General features: G+C 41.2%; 1 protein-coding gene across 7 annotated transcripts in view; it reads left to right on the top strand.

The window, feature by feature from the left end:
- Window positions 1–15992, top strand: part of DYNC1I2 (dynein cytoplasmic 1 intermediate chain 2) — a 172193-nt gene that overhangs the window by 59012 nt on the left and 97189 nt on the right. For 4 of the 7 annotated variants that reach the window (XM_040357761.1, XM_040357763.1, XM_040357759.1 and 1 more), the window contains exon 5: window positions 12951–13041. In XM_040357761.1, coding sequence (XP_040213695.1) covers window positions 12951–13041 — 91 coding nt within the window. Of the gene's footprint in view, window positions 1–12896; window positions 13042–15992 lie in introns of all 7 variants that reach the window. The other 3 variants (XM_040357757.1, XM_040357760.1, XM_040357758.1) reach the window with 1 other exon arrangement.

Genomic DNA, 15992 nt, shown 5'->3' with positions numbered 1-15992 from the left:
TCAGTTGGCTGTTGAGGTACCTCTCAAGTTTTCCTCTGCCCAAGCCGAAAGCTTGCATGACAGGGTGACAGCACTGCTGCTGATTGAGAGGCAGTGGCTTAGCATTGTCTGCTTTGCAACAGGAAGTGATGTTACTGTCAGGATCTCGTATAATAAACTTGTAAACCGATTCACAAAAACTATCTGTAAAAAAAAAAAAAAATGTATACACATCTATTTGGCTGCAACATCAACCTGAACACTTAATAACGAAAACTGAGTTATCAAAGACCGTTGATCGCTGGCTTCTCAGTCTTCAGTGGTGAGCAGAGAGCCAGTGACTGTCAATCACCGGCTCTTTGCTCTGCCCCTCCATAGCTCACTGGAATGCTGGGCTGTGAAGGGGGCAGGAGCACCTGGGTCAGGCTCTTTGGGGAGCGATGAGAGGCTAAGCCAGCTGTTGCCCCGCCTCTCCAAACTAAAGCCGGGATCACTTCAAAGCCTGGACCGCCTAAGTGACATCAGGCGACAGCAGGCTTTGGTCTGCTGCCAGCTTAACCTGGGTCACAGGAATGCTGAACTAACTGCACTCCTGTGTTCCACAGGAGAAGTAAGGCCAAAAGAGTTTTGGCCCTACTTCTCCTTTATTAAATTTGCATACAGAGATGCGTGAGGCTAAACGTACTGAAAATTGATTTAAAGTTTACATACTGCTCTCAACTCAAAAAAAGAGTTTCACAGTGCATCTTAATTTTTACCAGTCAAAAAGAAAAGAAAATCCATATCTCTGCGTGTTTACTGAAAACCACCTACAAAAGAAGCTAGAGAAACTTAATTTGAACAAATCACCAGGTCCAGATTACTTACAACTGTGAGTCCTTAGGGGACTTAGCTCAGTTATAACCAAGGCACTTTTTATCATTTTTAAGAAAAGTTTACTGACTGAAATAGTACCATCTGTTTGGTGTAGAGCAAATTTGGTACCAATTTACAAAATAGGATCAAGATATGTATATACATGGAAATTACAGACCAGTCAGCCTAGCATTAATAGTATGTAAGGTACTTGAGCGAATAGTAATAGACTCTGTGCAAAAAGTGTGTCATAAGTGACAATCGGCATAGATTAACCTGTTTTTGTTCTATGAGTAAGTGAGTGAGAAATTGGATGGTAGAATTCCAGTGGACAAAATTAATCTAGATTTTGCCAAGGCATTTTATAATGTATGTTTTTATAAAGGTTTAAAGTGGTTGTAAACCCTCACATATACCCAGTGAAGTGAACAGCCTCAGATGATACATCGGGATGAAACAAATCTCCCTACATAAGTTTTTTTACATGTATTTCTGCTGTCTTCATGAACTGCAAATTCAGCTTTCCAGTTTTTGTTAATCTTCTCCTTTTTTTCTTCCTTTTGTATTGGTAAAGAATATAAAAGTTGAATAGAAAAAAAATAAAAAGATCTTGTTGGAAATCTTTCTTCCTCTCTCAGCAGTGGGTGGTGAGTCTGCACTTACACTGTTTAAGAGCTGATTGTAGAAAAGGACCCCCCTACACATAGGCAGAGGAACGAAGGAACATGCAGAGCTGCAGTCTCAATAGACCAACTTCTTGCTAATCTCCCCCTAAGCTCCCTCCCCGAAAACAAAATGTTTAGTTGCTGTTATCTCATGTGTCGGGGAACTTGTCAGAAGTGGCTTATGCTGGTAACAGAGGAACAAAGCACCATAGAGAAATGGCACTTAGAGCTTTGGAGAGAGAAAAGTAAACACTACAAATATATGTGCTTAGATCACATTTCATGAATGGGGTTTACAACCACTTTAATCTATAAAATAAGTCCTTTTGGAAGTTGATAAAATTGTATGTACATGGATAAAAAATGGGGTACATAAACAAGTCCGGGGAGTAGTGATAAATGACTCTTTCCCTGAACAGTCTAAAGTTGTGTGTGCCGTGCCCCAGGGTCCTGTCTTGGTGCCAAAGCTGTTCAATTTGTTTATTAATGATACAGAGGTTGGAATCAAGAGCTTAGTTTCAGTGTTTGCTGGTGTTACCAACTTATGCTGGGAAATAACTTTGGCACAGGATGGATCATCATTACAGGAAGACCTTGACAAAGTAGCTGGTTGGGCAAGCTACATAACAGATGAGGTTTATTATTGATAAATGTAACATTTTGCACTTGGGTGCCAAAAATACACATTAGGAGGGGCTCTCCTAGGAGAATCGGTGATGAAAAAGGATCTGGGGGGGCTCGTAGGTCAGACCATCCAATAGCATGCAAAGGCAAGACGCTGCTAATAAAGCTAGCAAAATATTGTCCTGCATTGAAAGCGGCATACATTTCATAGATAAATCCATAATTCTACCCCTTTACAAAACACTGGTTTGGCCTCATCTTGAATTTGCAGTTCAGTTTTGGTCACCAATTCTCAGCAAAGACTATTTTAAATTAGGAGTTGTAAAGTCTCTGGGTTTTTCACCTTAAGGCATTCTATGCCTTAAGGGGAAAAACCTGTGCTGTAGCTGCCCCCCAGAGCACCCCTTTTTTCTTTTTTTACCTGAACACGATCGTTCCAGCAATGAGAATGAGCCCAGCAGCTCCAGCTGCTGTCTCGGTTCCTCAGTGGACAGATAAAAATAGCAGCAGGAGCTATTGGCTCCCGCTGCTGTCAATCAAATCCAGTGAACCGGGAGCAGGACTGAGTCCTGCTGTCTGTGTCAATGGCCGCAGCAGCGGGACTCGTGAGTGTTCCCGCATGGAAAATGGCTCTCCATGGGGGCACCTGATGAAGAGGAGAAGTCAGAAGTGCCACTGGGGGACCCCAAAAAAGGACGATTGGAACGCTCTATGCAAAACCCTTTCACAGAGCAGGTAAGTATGACATGTTTGTTATTTAAAAAAAAAATAACCTTTTACAATCACTTTAAGTGAACGGATAGAAAATGAATAGGGGGGTGGAGGACTTTCGACCATGAGGATTGATTGCATAGATTACACTTATCCACTCTGGAGAAGAGTCGCTTAGGAAGGGATATGATTACAATGTACAAATATACCAAAGGTGACTCCAGTAACTGTAATAAACTGTCCCTGACTAAGGTCCCTGGAGAGGACTGTGACCAACTGACCATTAATTGAGGTTAGAAAGAGGTTTAAGTTTAGATTTAGAATGTGAAATGCCCTCTACCAGAAATGGTACTTGCTGAAAGTGTCATCAGCTTCAAAACCGTTTTAGATATCTTTCTCTGGAAGCAAAATATACAGGGCATTGGGAATTGTTAGACAATTAAAATCACACACACGTTGAAATGGATGGACATGTGTCTTTTTTCAACCCAACAAACTCATGTTGGATAGGAGTTCAGCTTGATTCTCTTAAGTCTCGTACACACGATCGGACAAATCTGTGGATTTTTGTCCGAAGGGTGTTATCTGTGGACTGGTTCTGCATACAGACGGCAGAACATTTTCAGCCAACATACACCAAACCACGTGTTTTTTCAGCTCTTTACCGCCACCCTTTGGGCAACTTCTGCTATTGTCTGATGTTTAGCATTGGTTCGGAGCATGCATGTTTTGTGCTTTTGGATTTTAGTCCGGATTTGTGTACATACGATCGGATGATCCGACGGAACACATTTGTTGTCTGACAATTTGAGAGCATGCACAGCCACGGAAATTCCCACAAGATTTGTACGATGGAGTATACAGACAGTCGGTTTGTCCGACAAAACACGTCCATCGGACAATTGTTGTCGGAATATCCGATCGTGTGTATAGGCCTTTAATCGGCAGTACTAAGGAATTGTTACACCAGTGCAGGGTAGTCAGAAGAAAATTTATTTACAACTGGCCCCTACTGTACTGGTTCCTTAATTCGGCCTGACTTCTAGATGAATTATTCTGCCTCTGCATAAATGTAAAACATGACTTGTTGCTTTCAATGTGGTTTGATAGGGGCGCCTTTTTGAGAATATTTTTTATTTCCCTCTGCAGACTCAAAATGATTAAAGGGGAGGTTCACCCTAAAAACGACTTTCTAGTATTACATTGCCCCCCCCCCCCCCCCACATTACAATACAATTATGCCTATTATGTTTTTTTTTGTGCTGTACATACCTTGATACAGCATATTCACCCATGGCTTCCGGTTTGCGAGTACCGCGGGAGTGGGCGTTCCTAACATGCTGTTGATTGACGTGATGACAAAAATAGAGCTCCCCCCGCCGCGTAAGCTGCGTCACGATTGGCGAAAGGAGCCGAACGGCGGTGCGCAGTATAGCGCCGACTCGCCGTTCGGCTCCTTTCTCCAATCGTGACGCAGCTTACGCGACGGGGGGAGCTCGTTTTTTGTCAATCAACAGCATGTTAGGAACGCCCACTCCCGCGGAACTCGCAACCCGGAAGCCACGGGTGAATATGCTGTATCAAGGTATGTACAGCACAAAAAAAAACATAATAGGCATTATTGTAATGTGGGGGGCCAATGTAATACTAGAAAGTCGTTTTTAGGGTGAACCTCCCCTTTAATGACATTTTTTTAAAAAGTCCTAAAGCACTTTAAAAATCACATTAGTCGCCTCCAATTACCCATAAACCCATGCATTGTGCCAGCATGACAACGGCGTGACAAACCAAACTAGAAAGCTGACGCTATGGCTTACAGCTCTTTGCACACCACCATTGCTTTTTTGCACAGCTGATGACTATGGTGGCATAGTATAGGTGTCTTATGCGGGTCACCTGGCTGAATATGTGAATTCTAGTACTGAATTTACAGTAAGAATTTCTCTTTGGTAAGGATCATCCTCTGGTTTATATGCTTGGAAAGGATTGCTGATTTTGTTGGGAATCTAAATGGAGGCTGGAATAAAAGTTTTATAAATGACCAGAACTTAAATGGAGTCGGGTGGTCCTATGATGTATCATAACTCTGTAGGAATCATGTTTAGGATCTCCGCTTGTCTGATATTGCCTTCTAGATCTTTTGTATGTAGCAAAATATGGACAGTTTTTTGGTCACTTTTTACATTGAGTGGACATTTATTACAGTAGTTCTATTATTATTTCCGTTATAATCATTACATTTCATTTTTAAATAAAACTTTTAGTTGGTTTTACCATCGTTTTCTGTAAATTTAATTGGATATTTAATTGGATATCTGTATAAACAAATAAACCTATTGCACCACGTTAAGTATTTTTTGACAGCATGCAAAATATTTTTGAGCTCTAGATGGCAGTATTTGTCCAGAAGTGTGTTAAAGACATGGTGGCTCAGTATACATAAAGACCTGCACATCATATAAAAAATCAAAAAAGCAAGGCTTTTCTTGAGGTTAAATATATTCTTATTTGCCAGAATTACTAAATGTTTTTAATTAAATTTTTTTTTAAGGTTACAGTATTTAGAATCTTTTGTTTGGAACGTTGTCATGCAGGCTGTTGCTGTCATTTTTGCAGGCTGTCCATGTTCTATGCTGCTGACCCTGAACATGTAACATAATTCTTGCTGAGACTTTGCACAGTAGTTAAAGAGAATTCATTTCCCTGATTGACATTTCCTTTTTCAGTAAGCTAAAGAAGAGAGTATAGTGCGCTATAGATTACTACTAAGTGTTGTCAGTGTGAGAGAGGGCCGAGGAAGCGTAACCTTGAATGGCATTTGCATACAGCTGGTATAGAATCTAGTGTATAGCTTTATGTGAAGAATGGCAAGAAAAAGAATATCTTATGGCATATGGAAAAATGAACATGTATGCAAACCCAGTCGCTAAAATCTCATATGAGCTTTCATAAAAATAAAATAAAAATTGTAGCTTTTATTAAAATACTTTGTAATCCTTCCACGAAACTCTTTGTTAAAAGAGAAGTATGGGATATAAAAATAAACGATCATACTTGACTAGAAGGCTGCAGTAACGATTCGATGCTGCATCTGTCCCCTACCGCCTCTAAGACCGAAAGATGAGCGATCACATAACGCTGATTGCTCGGCTCTTGGTCTTCAGCCTGCAGAGAGCCAGTGACTGTCAGCCAGTGGCTCTCTGCTCTGCCCCTCCAGAGCTCACTGAAGCTCTGGGCTTTGAAGGGGGTGGGAGCAGTTGGCTCAGCCTCTTCGCGCCTTGCTGAGAGGCTGAGCCAACTATTGGACCAGGTTTCTGGGTGGATCCCGACCATATGGTCAGGAGCTTTTCAGAGGCTGGACCTGGCCTGTGACATCAGCCAACAGCGGGCTTTAGCCTGCTGTCGGCTGAAAATGGGTCACGGGAGTGCAGAACAAACTGCACTGCTGTGATCCAGCGGAGAAGTATAGCCAAAGCTTTGGCTATACTTCTCCTTTTAACCACTTGCCGACCAGCTGTCATTATACAGCGGCAGGTCGGCACGACTCGGGTCTCGCGCACATCGCTGGATCGGGCTTAGGTAAGTATTCATGGGGGCTGAGGGAGGAGCTGCACACTGAAAGTTGTTTTACCTTCATGCATAGAATGCGTGAAGATAAAAAACCTTGTGCTTTTACAACCACTTTAAGGCTGGTCATTCTACGCATGCACTGCCACCACATGATTGACTCATTCAGGGCTGGCATGTAAACAATAGTGTTTAATTGTCAGCGCTGCTGATTACACATTGTTTACATTTATATGTCAGCCCTAAACTGTAGAAATAGCCAATAGGGTCCATTTGGGCTGTGGGTGCAGAACAAGAATACAAAGCTAGAGCGGCTACATCGTTAGGGGGGGGGGGGTGTACAAGATTGCTGTATTCACCCAAAAAAACTAAACCGCAAACGCCTTTTATACTATTCAAATCAAGTTGCTCTATCCTAAGTCATGTTTTTGGCAGTGTTAATTTCGTTGACTAAAATGACTAAAACATTTTAGTTAACTAAATGAATACTATTTTAGGCGACTAAAATACGACTAAAACTAAAATGGCATTTTAGTCAAAAGACTGACTAAAACTAAATTAAAATTTGACTTCAAAATGAACACTGGTCATAACTCAATACCATAATAACATATTTTTTAACTCCAGCAGTATATAATGAGTTTGGAAATTGTAGAGAAATGTTAACTAATGCATTACAATTTAATTACACCCATTTGATTTTAGATGACTAAAATGAGTTTTAGTCAACTAAAATGTACTATACGACTAAACCAATTGCAGAAGACTAAAATGGAACTAGGACTAAGACTAAAACTAAATCGAAATTTGCTGCCAAAGTTAACACTGGCTTTTGGATACAAATGGCTTATTTATTGTATTTTTACATAGAAATGCCGGAGCAACACTTTTATTAACATGTTAAAGCACTCAAATGTGAAGAATTTCACTTGTTCTGACCATAAAAAGGAAAAATTAATGACTGGCCTTGCTTAAAAAATGAATATAGTTTTTCATTAATTTAAATACTTGTAAGATAGAACCTCAATTATGTGCAATAAAGTTCATCCTTTCATTTCTCAGATGAACATTTTAATTACAGGTTTAATATCTACAGAAGCATAGATAACATTAGCAGAGGACATTTCTTTTTTTTTTTTTTTGCTAAGATCCTGCCTCATTAAAAACGTTCCACTCTTGTATACCATTCTGTCTTATTAAACAGTATATAGATGGGATGGTCCGATATAACTTTCCCTTCTCTTCCTGTCCTATAGCCAAAACAGGAAGTGAGGAAATCCCTGCAACCTTTGTGTGTCCCTTTGTGTGTCCCAGAAGATGACTGGGCCATTCAAAAAGTAGGCAACTGGCATTGAAGCCTGAAGACTCCACTGCCGGTTTCCCTTAGCTACTATGGCAGTGCTTGCACCCGATCTGATGGGCGAATCGTCCTGGGGGGGGGGGGGGTGACAAAAATCGCAATAAGCGTATATTGATTGGTTTGCGCAAAAGTTATAGCGCCTACAAAATAGGGGTTCGATTTATGCCTTTTTTTTTTTTTTTTTTTTTTACTAGTAATGGCGGCGATCTGCGACTTTTGTCAGGCCTGCAATATTGCGGCGGACATATGAGACACTTTTGACACTATTTTGGGACCATTCACATTTATACAGCGAACAGTGCTATAAATATGCGCTGATTACTGTATAAATGTGACTGGCAGGGAAGGGGTTAACATTAGGAGGCGATCAAGGGGTTAAATGTGTTCCCTGGGAGTGATTCTTACTGTGGGGGGAGGGCACTGACTGGGGGAGGTGACTGATCTGTGTCCCTATGTACAAGGGACACACCATCGGTCTCCTCTCCCTGACAGGACGTGGAGCTCTTTGTTTACACACAGAGCTTCACGTCCTGCCTCTGTAACTGCCGATCGCGAGTACCTGGCGGACATCGTGGCCGACAGGCACGCGCATTGGCACCACTTGGCACAGCGGGCACAAGGGAATGTAAACAGGAAGACCTCCAGGGACATCCACCCGGCAGTTGAGAGCCGCGCTGTAGACGTCTTTCGTCTATAGCGCTGCTCTCAAGTGGTTAATCTAAACTTAATTTCAACCTTCGTCTCACACACACAGAATATAATGGTGTATGTTTGTAGTTTATTACCAGAAACCTTTTATAAGTAGGTCCGTTCTATGGGTTTTTGAGGACTTGGGCAGTGTGTTGGCTTCTAGTACTATTGCTGCTGCTTTGTGATTTGGTGTAACGCAACTTGAATCCAGCGCCCCCCAAAAGAAATCTGAAGAGATTTATAAAAATAAACTTATAGCAGTATTGGACTTGTTTTAATTTTAGCACAAACGGTATACAAATGCAGAGTTCCGCAGGAGTAGGGCTGTAACTAACTATTATTTCATAATCAATTAGTTGGCCATTTTATTGTTGCCATTAATCGACTAATTGCATAAAAACCTTAATAAAAGGTTGATTTATAATTTAGTTAATAATCTAAAAATCCAGCTATATGGTTATAACCGACAGATATATGTATTATTAGAGGTTGAATCTGGTACATGTCAGACTCAAAGATCAACTATTTTACAATTTTATAAAGACCTAAAACACTGTTTTGCAGATTTTCAGACAGAACTGTACTATAATATTATACATGACAGACTCCCTTGTAATAGGCAGGTTGCTTGATGCAAGCTCCCTCCGCCTGCTGTCACTTGTGCTTGCCATATAGGAACTCATTTTTTTTTCCGGAAATGCTTGTTTTAAGAACATTAGTCCGAATTTCGAACCATTGGGGGGGTCAAATCGGTGTTCGTTTTCAACCACAGTGATGGGAAAATATACAAAGGAGCAGAATATAAAACTTTTCTGGATCAAACACATTTTCAAATAGTGTATGTGGTTTTTGCTAAGAAGTTACATTCTTTTTAAAATTGAATGTTAAAAGCAACTGGAATTTGCTTCAAAAGTACAAAAATTATCTACATTGTCCAAAAAATCTATACATGTATGGCCAACATAATACATTTATTAGCAGCACCATGCTTTTATTTAAAGTGATACTAAAGGTTCCCTTTTTTTTTTTTATTATTAAAAAACATGTCATACTTGTCTCCACTGTGCAGCTCGTTTTACACAGAGTGGTCTCGAACTTCCTCTTCTGGGGGCCCACGGCAGCTCCTCCCCGCATTGGCTAGCCCCCTCTGGGAAGCTCTCTCCCGAGGGGGTTACCTTGCGGGCACGCTCCTGAGTCATACACTCGGCGTCCATAGACACAGATTGTATGACTTGGCCCCGCCATGGGGCCCGCGTCATTGGATTTGATTGACAGCAGTAGGAGCCAATGGCTGCGCTGCTATCAATCTATACAATCAAAGCCTGGACTCCGTGGAGAGGAGGGGGCGGGGACGTGCCGAGCAGGTGGGGGGGGGGGGGGCTGGAGAGCCAGTGATTGCAAGGTGTTTTTTCACTAATGCATAGGATGCATTAATGTAAAAAAACACAAACCTTTATATCCTCTTTAATCACTTGTTTATGCTGGGGTTAAAAAAATAGCACTTTATAGTACAAAAACAGCAGATAATCACTACTATAAGGGGTTAATTTATACTGTGAAACAGTGAAATTAATATATCTTATGTGTATATTTATGTGATAAATTTACCCAGAAGTCTGATATTCTAGGGTATTTTAGCTGGGAGTTGGACATGAAACAATAGGGGGGGTGGGAGGGGGGGAATAAAACTTTTATAAAAGTAGTACTAAAAGCTGAGACTTCTTTTTCCATGTATATTATAATTTTAAATATAATGCACAATACAACCTACATACCCTATCTTGTTTGTAATCCGGGGACTGCCTGTACTGGTAAACTTTTACTTAAAATGTAATTGTATTGCCTTATATTACCTCCAGCCCCTAAAGTGATTGGAAATGTTATATATATATATATATATATATTTTAAAACCAACTTGACATACTCACCCGCTCTGTGTAATGGTTTTGCACAGAGCATCCCTGATTCTCTCTTTCTGGACCCCACCACCGGCACTCTTGCCCTCAAAGTGCCCCTATAGGAAGCCGTAAAGTATAGTACTGTAAAGAGTGTCCCTATAGTTAAGGTAAAAAAAAGTCTTCCGATTTAGAATCGCTTGCATCCTTCTCTTGTCCAGGACTACATGTCCCATGATGCATTGCTCCTCACACATTTTTTAGGCATTTACTGACATGTATGAATGGTGTACTGAGCTTGTATGTGTGCTGTACTGTATTTTCTGATATGTAAACAAATAATGTATTCTGTATGCAGGCCAAATAATCCGCTTACCAACTAATCGATTATGTCGATTTTGTTGTTTCAGCCCTAAGTAGGAGTGCTTATTTTTATGGGAATGAATCGTTCCCCATAAGATATGAAATGTTTAGATTGATATCCACACAGTGAGCAAATTGTACAGTGTGCAGACCAGACCCAGGAGTCTTGTTGCAATGATGTTTATGGCCTTGTACATGAGCACAAGATGTTGGCTAGTCTAGTCCAGTGTTTCTCAACCTTTTTTCAGTTAAGGCACCCTTTAAAATTATGGACAGTCTTGAGGCACCCCATTCTAAAATGTAAAAAAACTATTCTAATTGTTTTACATAATGCAGCAACATCCACATATAGGACCCCCAACATTAGAGGTGATTTATTCTTCAAATACACTTTTGCACACTGGTACTGACTAATATGCCTTTGTTTCTCTTCTCCCTCCATTTCTCTCCATCAGTTAGCTAATTTAAACCCCAGTGCTGAGGGAGAGGGGCACAGGAGGGTCAAACAAGAATGCTGTGGAGGCAACAGACCTCCCTCTTATCAACTGATGACATCACTGGTTGTTAGGATGCCAGTGTCTAGAAAGTTGTAATGGTGCATAACATTGTCATCCTGCGCATGCAGGGCAAAGTGACATTGTCTTTGAAATGGGGCCCCTGACTTCCTCATACTCACTTTGCTTGCCTTCCTCCATCACAGCTAACACTACATGCCAATATGTTGTAGTATGTGACCAGTTCTCTTGTGATGGTGCTAATGCATTGCCAGTTGCTAGGCCCAAACACTGTCAGATGACCAAGGAAATTACATTAAAGCTCCCCCAGGTTGCCGATGCCCCAAAATATATAGTGCCAGTTGTGATGCAAAAATAAGTGAGTATAAGGGCCCTTTCACACGGAGCGGATCAGTAATGATCCGCTCCGTGTGTCCGCTTTGCTCAGCGGGGATCCTCCGTAAAATCCCCGCTGAGCTGGCAGCTGACAGGGCGGTCCCCGCACACTGTGCAGGGACCGCCCTGTGTTTCCTCCGCTCTCCCCTATGGGGGATCGGACGAACACGGACCGTATGTCTGTGTTGATCCGATCCGATAGACGGAAGAAAATAGGATTTCTTCCGTCTGCGAATGCGGATCTTTGCGGAGGCGGACAAATTACGGGTGTCAGCGGATGTTCATCCGCTGACACCCGTAATCACATAGGGACCCATGTATCCCCACGCAAACGGACGGATGAAAATGCGGACATACGGTCCGCTAGTGTGAAAGGGCCCTAAGGGGGCGGGGGCTTTGAACAGACGCTGTTATTTTTCCTTCAATTGGCAAGGTGGCAGTGTCTCTCTTAATATCTGTAAGATGTGGTGCTGCCATCAAAATCATTATTTTGGAACAGTCCTATTGTAACTTGTATGGGCAGCATTACAGATTCCTGTATGACTGTCTAAAGACATCCCAAATCCATTGATCATATGATGCACAAGCCTCATTAAAAACCACAAAACTACCCCCTCCATCATCAATGCTTCATTGAAAAAAATTACCTTCACTTCCTGCCCTGTAGCTGCAACAGGAAGTAAAAGGAAAACTGAAGTGTGGAAAATCCCCTGCTTGGACAGTTGTCATCACAGCAAGTGTTCTCATTGGGAGATTTCTCCTCTATTCTTCTAGTGGCAGCTCAAACTTTCAGATTTTTTCCACTGATAATGATCATCATTAGGATAGATAGAGGGGGAATCTCCCTAGCCGGGACACAGACAGCAGCAAAAACTTAACAAGGGTTCTAATCCTCATCAACTCTGTCTAAAATAATAAAAAAAAAGTGTTTATCCTAACGGAGCCCGTAGTTCTACTTTAGCTAATAAACATAATGCTGTGATAGGGTGATGGCTGTGCATTTAGCTTCTGCCTTTATGCCTGAATATGCAATGTCACTAAGAAAATGGAATGTCTTAAACCTCTCATCATTTCTCATTCTTTCTTCCCTGTGTGTCACGGACATATTTTATGCAAATGCATGAGTAATCCAGCATGTGATTGGTAACTCTCTCTTCCCTTCTTTTTTCCCATTCTTCATCTCCATCCATGTATGTTTTTGGTTTGCCATCCTTCTCTTTCTGTTATCCCGTTTTTATGTTTTGTTTTGTTTTTATACCAACCCCTCACTTTAACTTGCTTTGGAAACATCTTAAGCGGTCCAACCTCTGCGAATAGTAACAGAGGATACGTGTCTGTTTCACTATTTAGTCCCTCCACCTACGTCTCCCTCCTCTAAGTCTGTGAGCACACCGAGTGAGGCTGGAAGTCAGGATTCTGGAGATGGCACCGGGGGAGCAAGGTATGTGACAATGTTAACTAAATACTGTACCTGCTGTGTAGAAGTAATTAAAGACCTCCACCTAAGGTTGTAAGTGAATTTTGGTGTTTTGTGGGTACAGATTTGTCTGGGCAGATGGTAATTTTCCAAGTTGTCTTCCAGGGCAGCGTCTGAAACGAGTTCTGCCCTGGAAGAATTCCTAGAAAATTAGTTACCAGGTACCCAACTCTGTTTTCTCAAGTCATCTTCCAGCACTTGTCTTGGATGAATAAATGACATGGCCAGTCAGGCAGAGCCCTGCACGGCCGCATTTAAAAAAAAATTGTGACAGCAAGTGGGGGGGGGGGGGGGAGATATCCTGCTTGCTGTCACTAGATGCAACAGATTGGGGTTATGCTGCAGGAGTGGGAACGTTGCATGCTCCACCCTAAAAACAGGTGGAATGTGTAACATGTTCTCAAAGGTGAACTTATCCTTTAAGACACATCATATATAAACAGCCATCAAACTCTTGCTTTAACGCATACTCTAAACCTGAACTTATTAATCGGTGCCTTGAAAACAAAGTTGGGTAACTATTTTTCTAGGAAGTCTTCCAGGGCATCATCTGAGACGAGTGCTGCCCTGGAAGGCTTCCAAGAAAATTAGTTACCCAACTTTGTTTTCAAGGCACCGATCAATTAGTTCAGGTTTAGAGTTTGCGTTGAGCAAGAGTTTGATGGCTGTTTTTATAAAGGATAAGTTCACCTTTAGGAACATGTTACACATCCCACCTGTTTTTAGAGTGGAGTATGTAACGTTCCCACTCCTGCAGCATCTCCCTAATCTGTTGCATCTAGTGACAGCAAGCGGGGGGATCTCCTTCCCCCACTTGCTGTCACAATTTTTTTTTTAAATGCAGCTGTGTGGGTCTCTGGTCATTCATTCACAGAGCTCTAAGATTGGGAAACTGCAAGTACCGACAGACTTTGCGGCTGATGGCTTGTAGTTCTCAGCAAACTACCAGGGCGCTGTTGATTGCCCTCAGTTGTTTGTCTCTTCCTGTAAGTGTGTAACTGCCCACCCATATGAGATACAAGAAGACAGATGCACTGACAAGTCTGTAGGAGTCCTGTGTGGCACCTACGATCTGCTGATTGCGGGTGCAATGCTTTACAGGCCCCTAGCATCAAAAATCAACTGATGCACTTTTTTTTTTTAAACCTGCAAAAAGATGTGCATTAAAAAAAAAGTGAACCTATCCTTTAAAACAAGCACAGTGACCAGGCATATATGGTATTCTTAACTAGGAATAAATGATCTTTACAAACCCTCACTGTCCTCTGTAGCTGCAGGCATTCTAGAACAATTCATCCTCAAAGTTTACAATAAAAATGTTTATTTTATATCGGTAGCTTGTTTTTCTGCCCTCTCCCAGCTATGTCTTGACAGGCCGTCAACCTTCCTATCTCTAATGTAAATACAGAGCAGCTCTATAATATCTGTAGCTACAGAAGTTTGTGACGCTTTATTTCAAAGCATATTTTTTATTGCTTTCAAGAATATGTAAATATTTAAATGTCCATAGCCTGGCTACAGTTCTACATAACCCATATTGGGATTATTGTGGCTTTCTGCTCAACTATATGCCCCTGTGTTATGCACCCACAAGGTTTTGCGGTTCTGTCTTTGACGTATCTGTAGAAATCAGTCGCAAGATATGAAGCCTCCTGAAGAAACAATCTTATACCTATGAAACACGTTATTATCCTCACTCCACTGAACTATCAGCAGATGCTGTATGAATGTATAGCAATATGTACATATATAACAATATATTAATAGCTGACTAGTGGTGTAGTGAGGAAAACTGTATTTTTTTTTTATCTGTAAAGTAACATTTACATTATATTATTTTTAAAGGCCAAGTTCACCTTTTGTAAAAAAAACTGAATGCACATCCTTTTGCAGGTAAACAAATTTGCATTTATTTTTCTTACATTGCAGCTGGTAAAGCATTTCACGCGCAATCAGCAGATCCGTGGGTGCAATGCCAAGATCCTGCAGACTCTCAGTATACTGTTTGCCCATATCTCCGATGCGGGCAGGCAGTTACTGAATGACCGGAACAGTCAGTGGACTAGGAGAGCGCTCACCGGCAAATTGTGACATCGGGTGGTGGGAGAAGGTCCCCTGCCCGCTTTCGCGTAGGGGAATAGGAGCATGTTGCATGTCGAACCCTAAATATAGGTGTATCATGCTTATAAAGGGGTCCTTTTAAATATTTTTTGTTTATAAAATGTACTTTTGACTGAAAAACATTACATGATGTGGTATTGTTAAAGGCTGTCCTTGGTTAAAAAATAAATACAAAATTGCTGGTTGAATGATATCATATGATATGACGGTCCTTTAAAATATGATCTGCTGGCCTCTATAAATACTTCGATAACAATCGTGGTGGAAAATTGCAAAATATTGACCACTTTATTGGTAAAATTCGATTTATGTGGTTTGTGATAATATGACTGAGCAATGATTTGCCATTGTGGTGAGTGTTTATATCTGTGTGTATTTTTTATTTATTGTTTATCTCTCTTTTAATGCAAGTCTATGATTTTTCAATGCAGAGAAGAGTTACAGGCTTGTATTATTCCCCCTTCCCTAGCAAAACATACCTCCAATTGAGCCCTGTTCAACTATTGGGAGCAAAAATAAAATACTCACATGACTGGATATGGTACAGCATGTGATTCAGTTACTTCCTGTCATGTGATTTTTTTTTTTGCTTCTTGGTGATTGGCCCACTGCTGTCACATAGTGGCAAGTAGAGCCTCCCTGTGTGTGTGATTCAGAGCTTACAAAGGGTTTTCTTTCTTCACTTCCAGCAGGGGAGGGAAGAAAATTTGAGTTTGTAATGCTGGGGGAATGGGCATTAAAGTGCACCTGTTGTCATGCACTGCTTTAAAGAGAATGAGCTAGATTCAGGTAGC

This window comes from Rana temporaria, chromosome 6 (assembly GCF_905171775.1).
Source record: "Rana temporaria chromosome 6, aRanTem1.1, whole genome shotgun sequence".
Lineage (NCBI taxonomy): Eukaryota > Metazoa > Chordata > Amphibia > Anura > Ranidae > Rana > Rana temporaria.
This window is presented reverse-complemented; position numbering and strand designations above follow the sequence as displayed.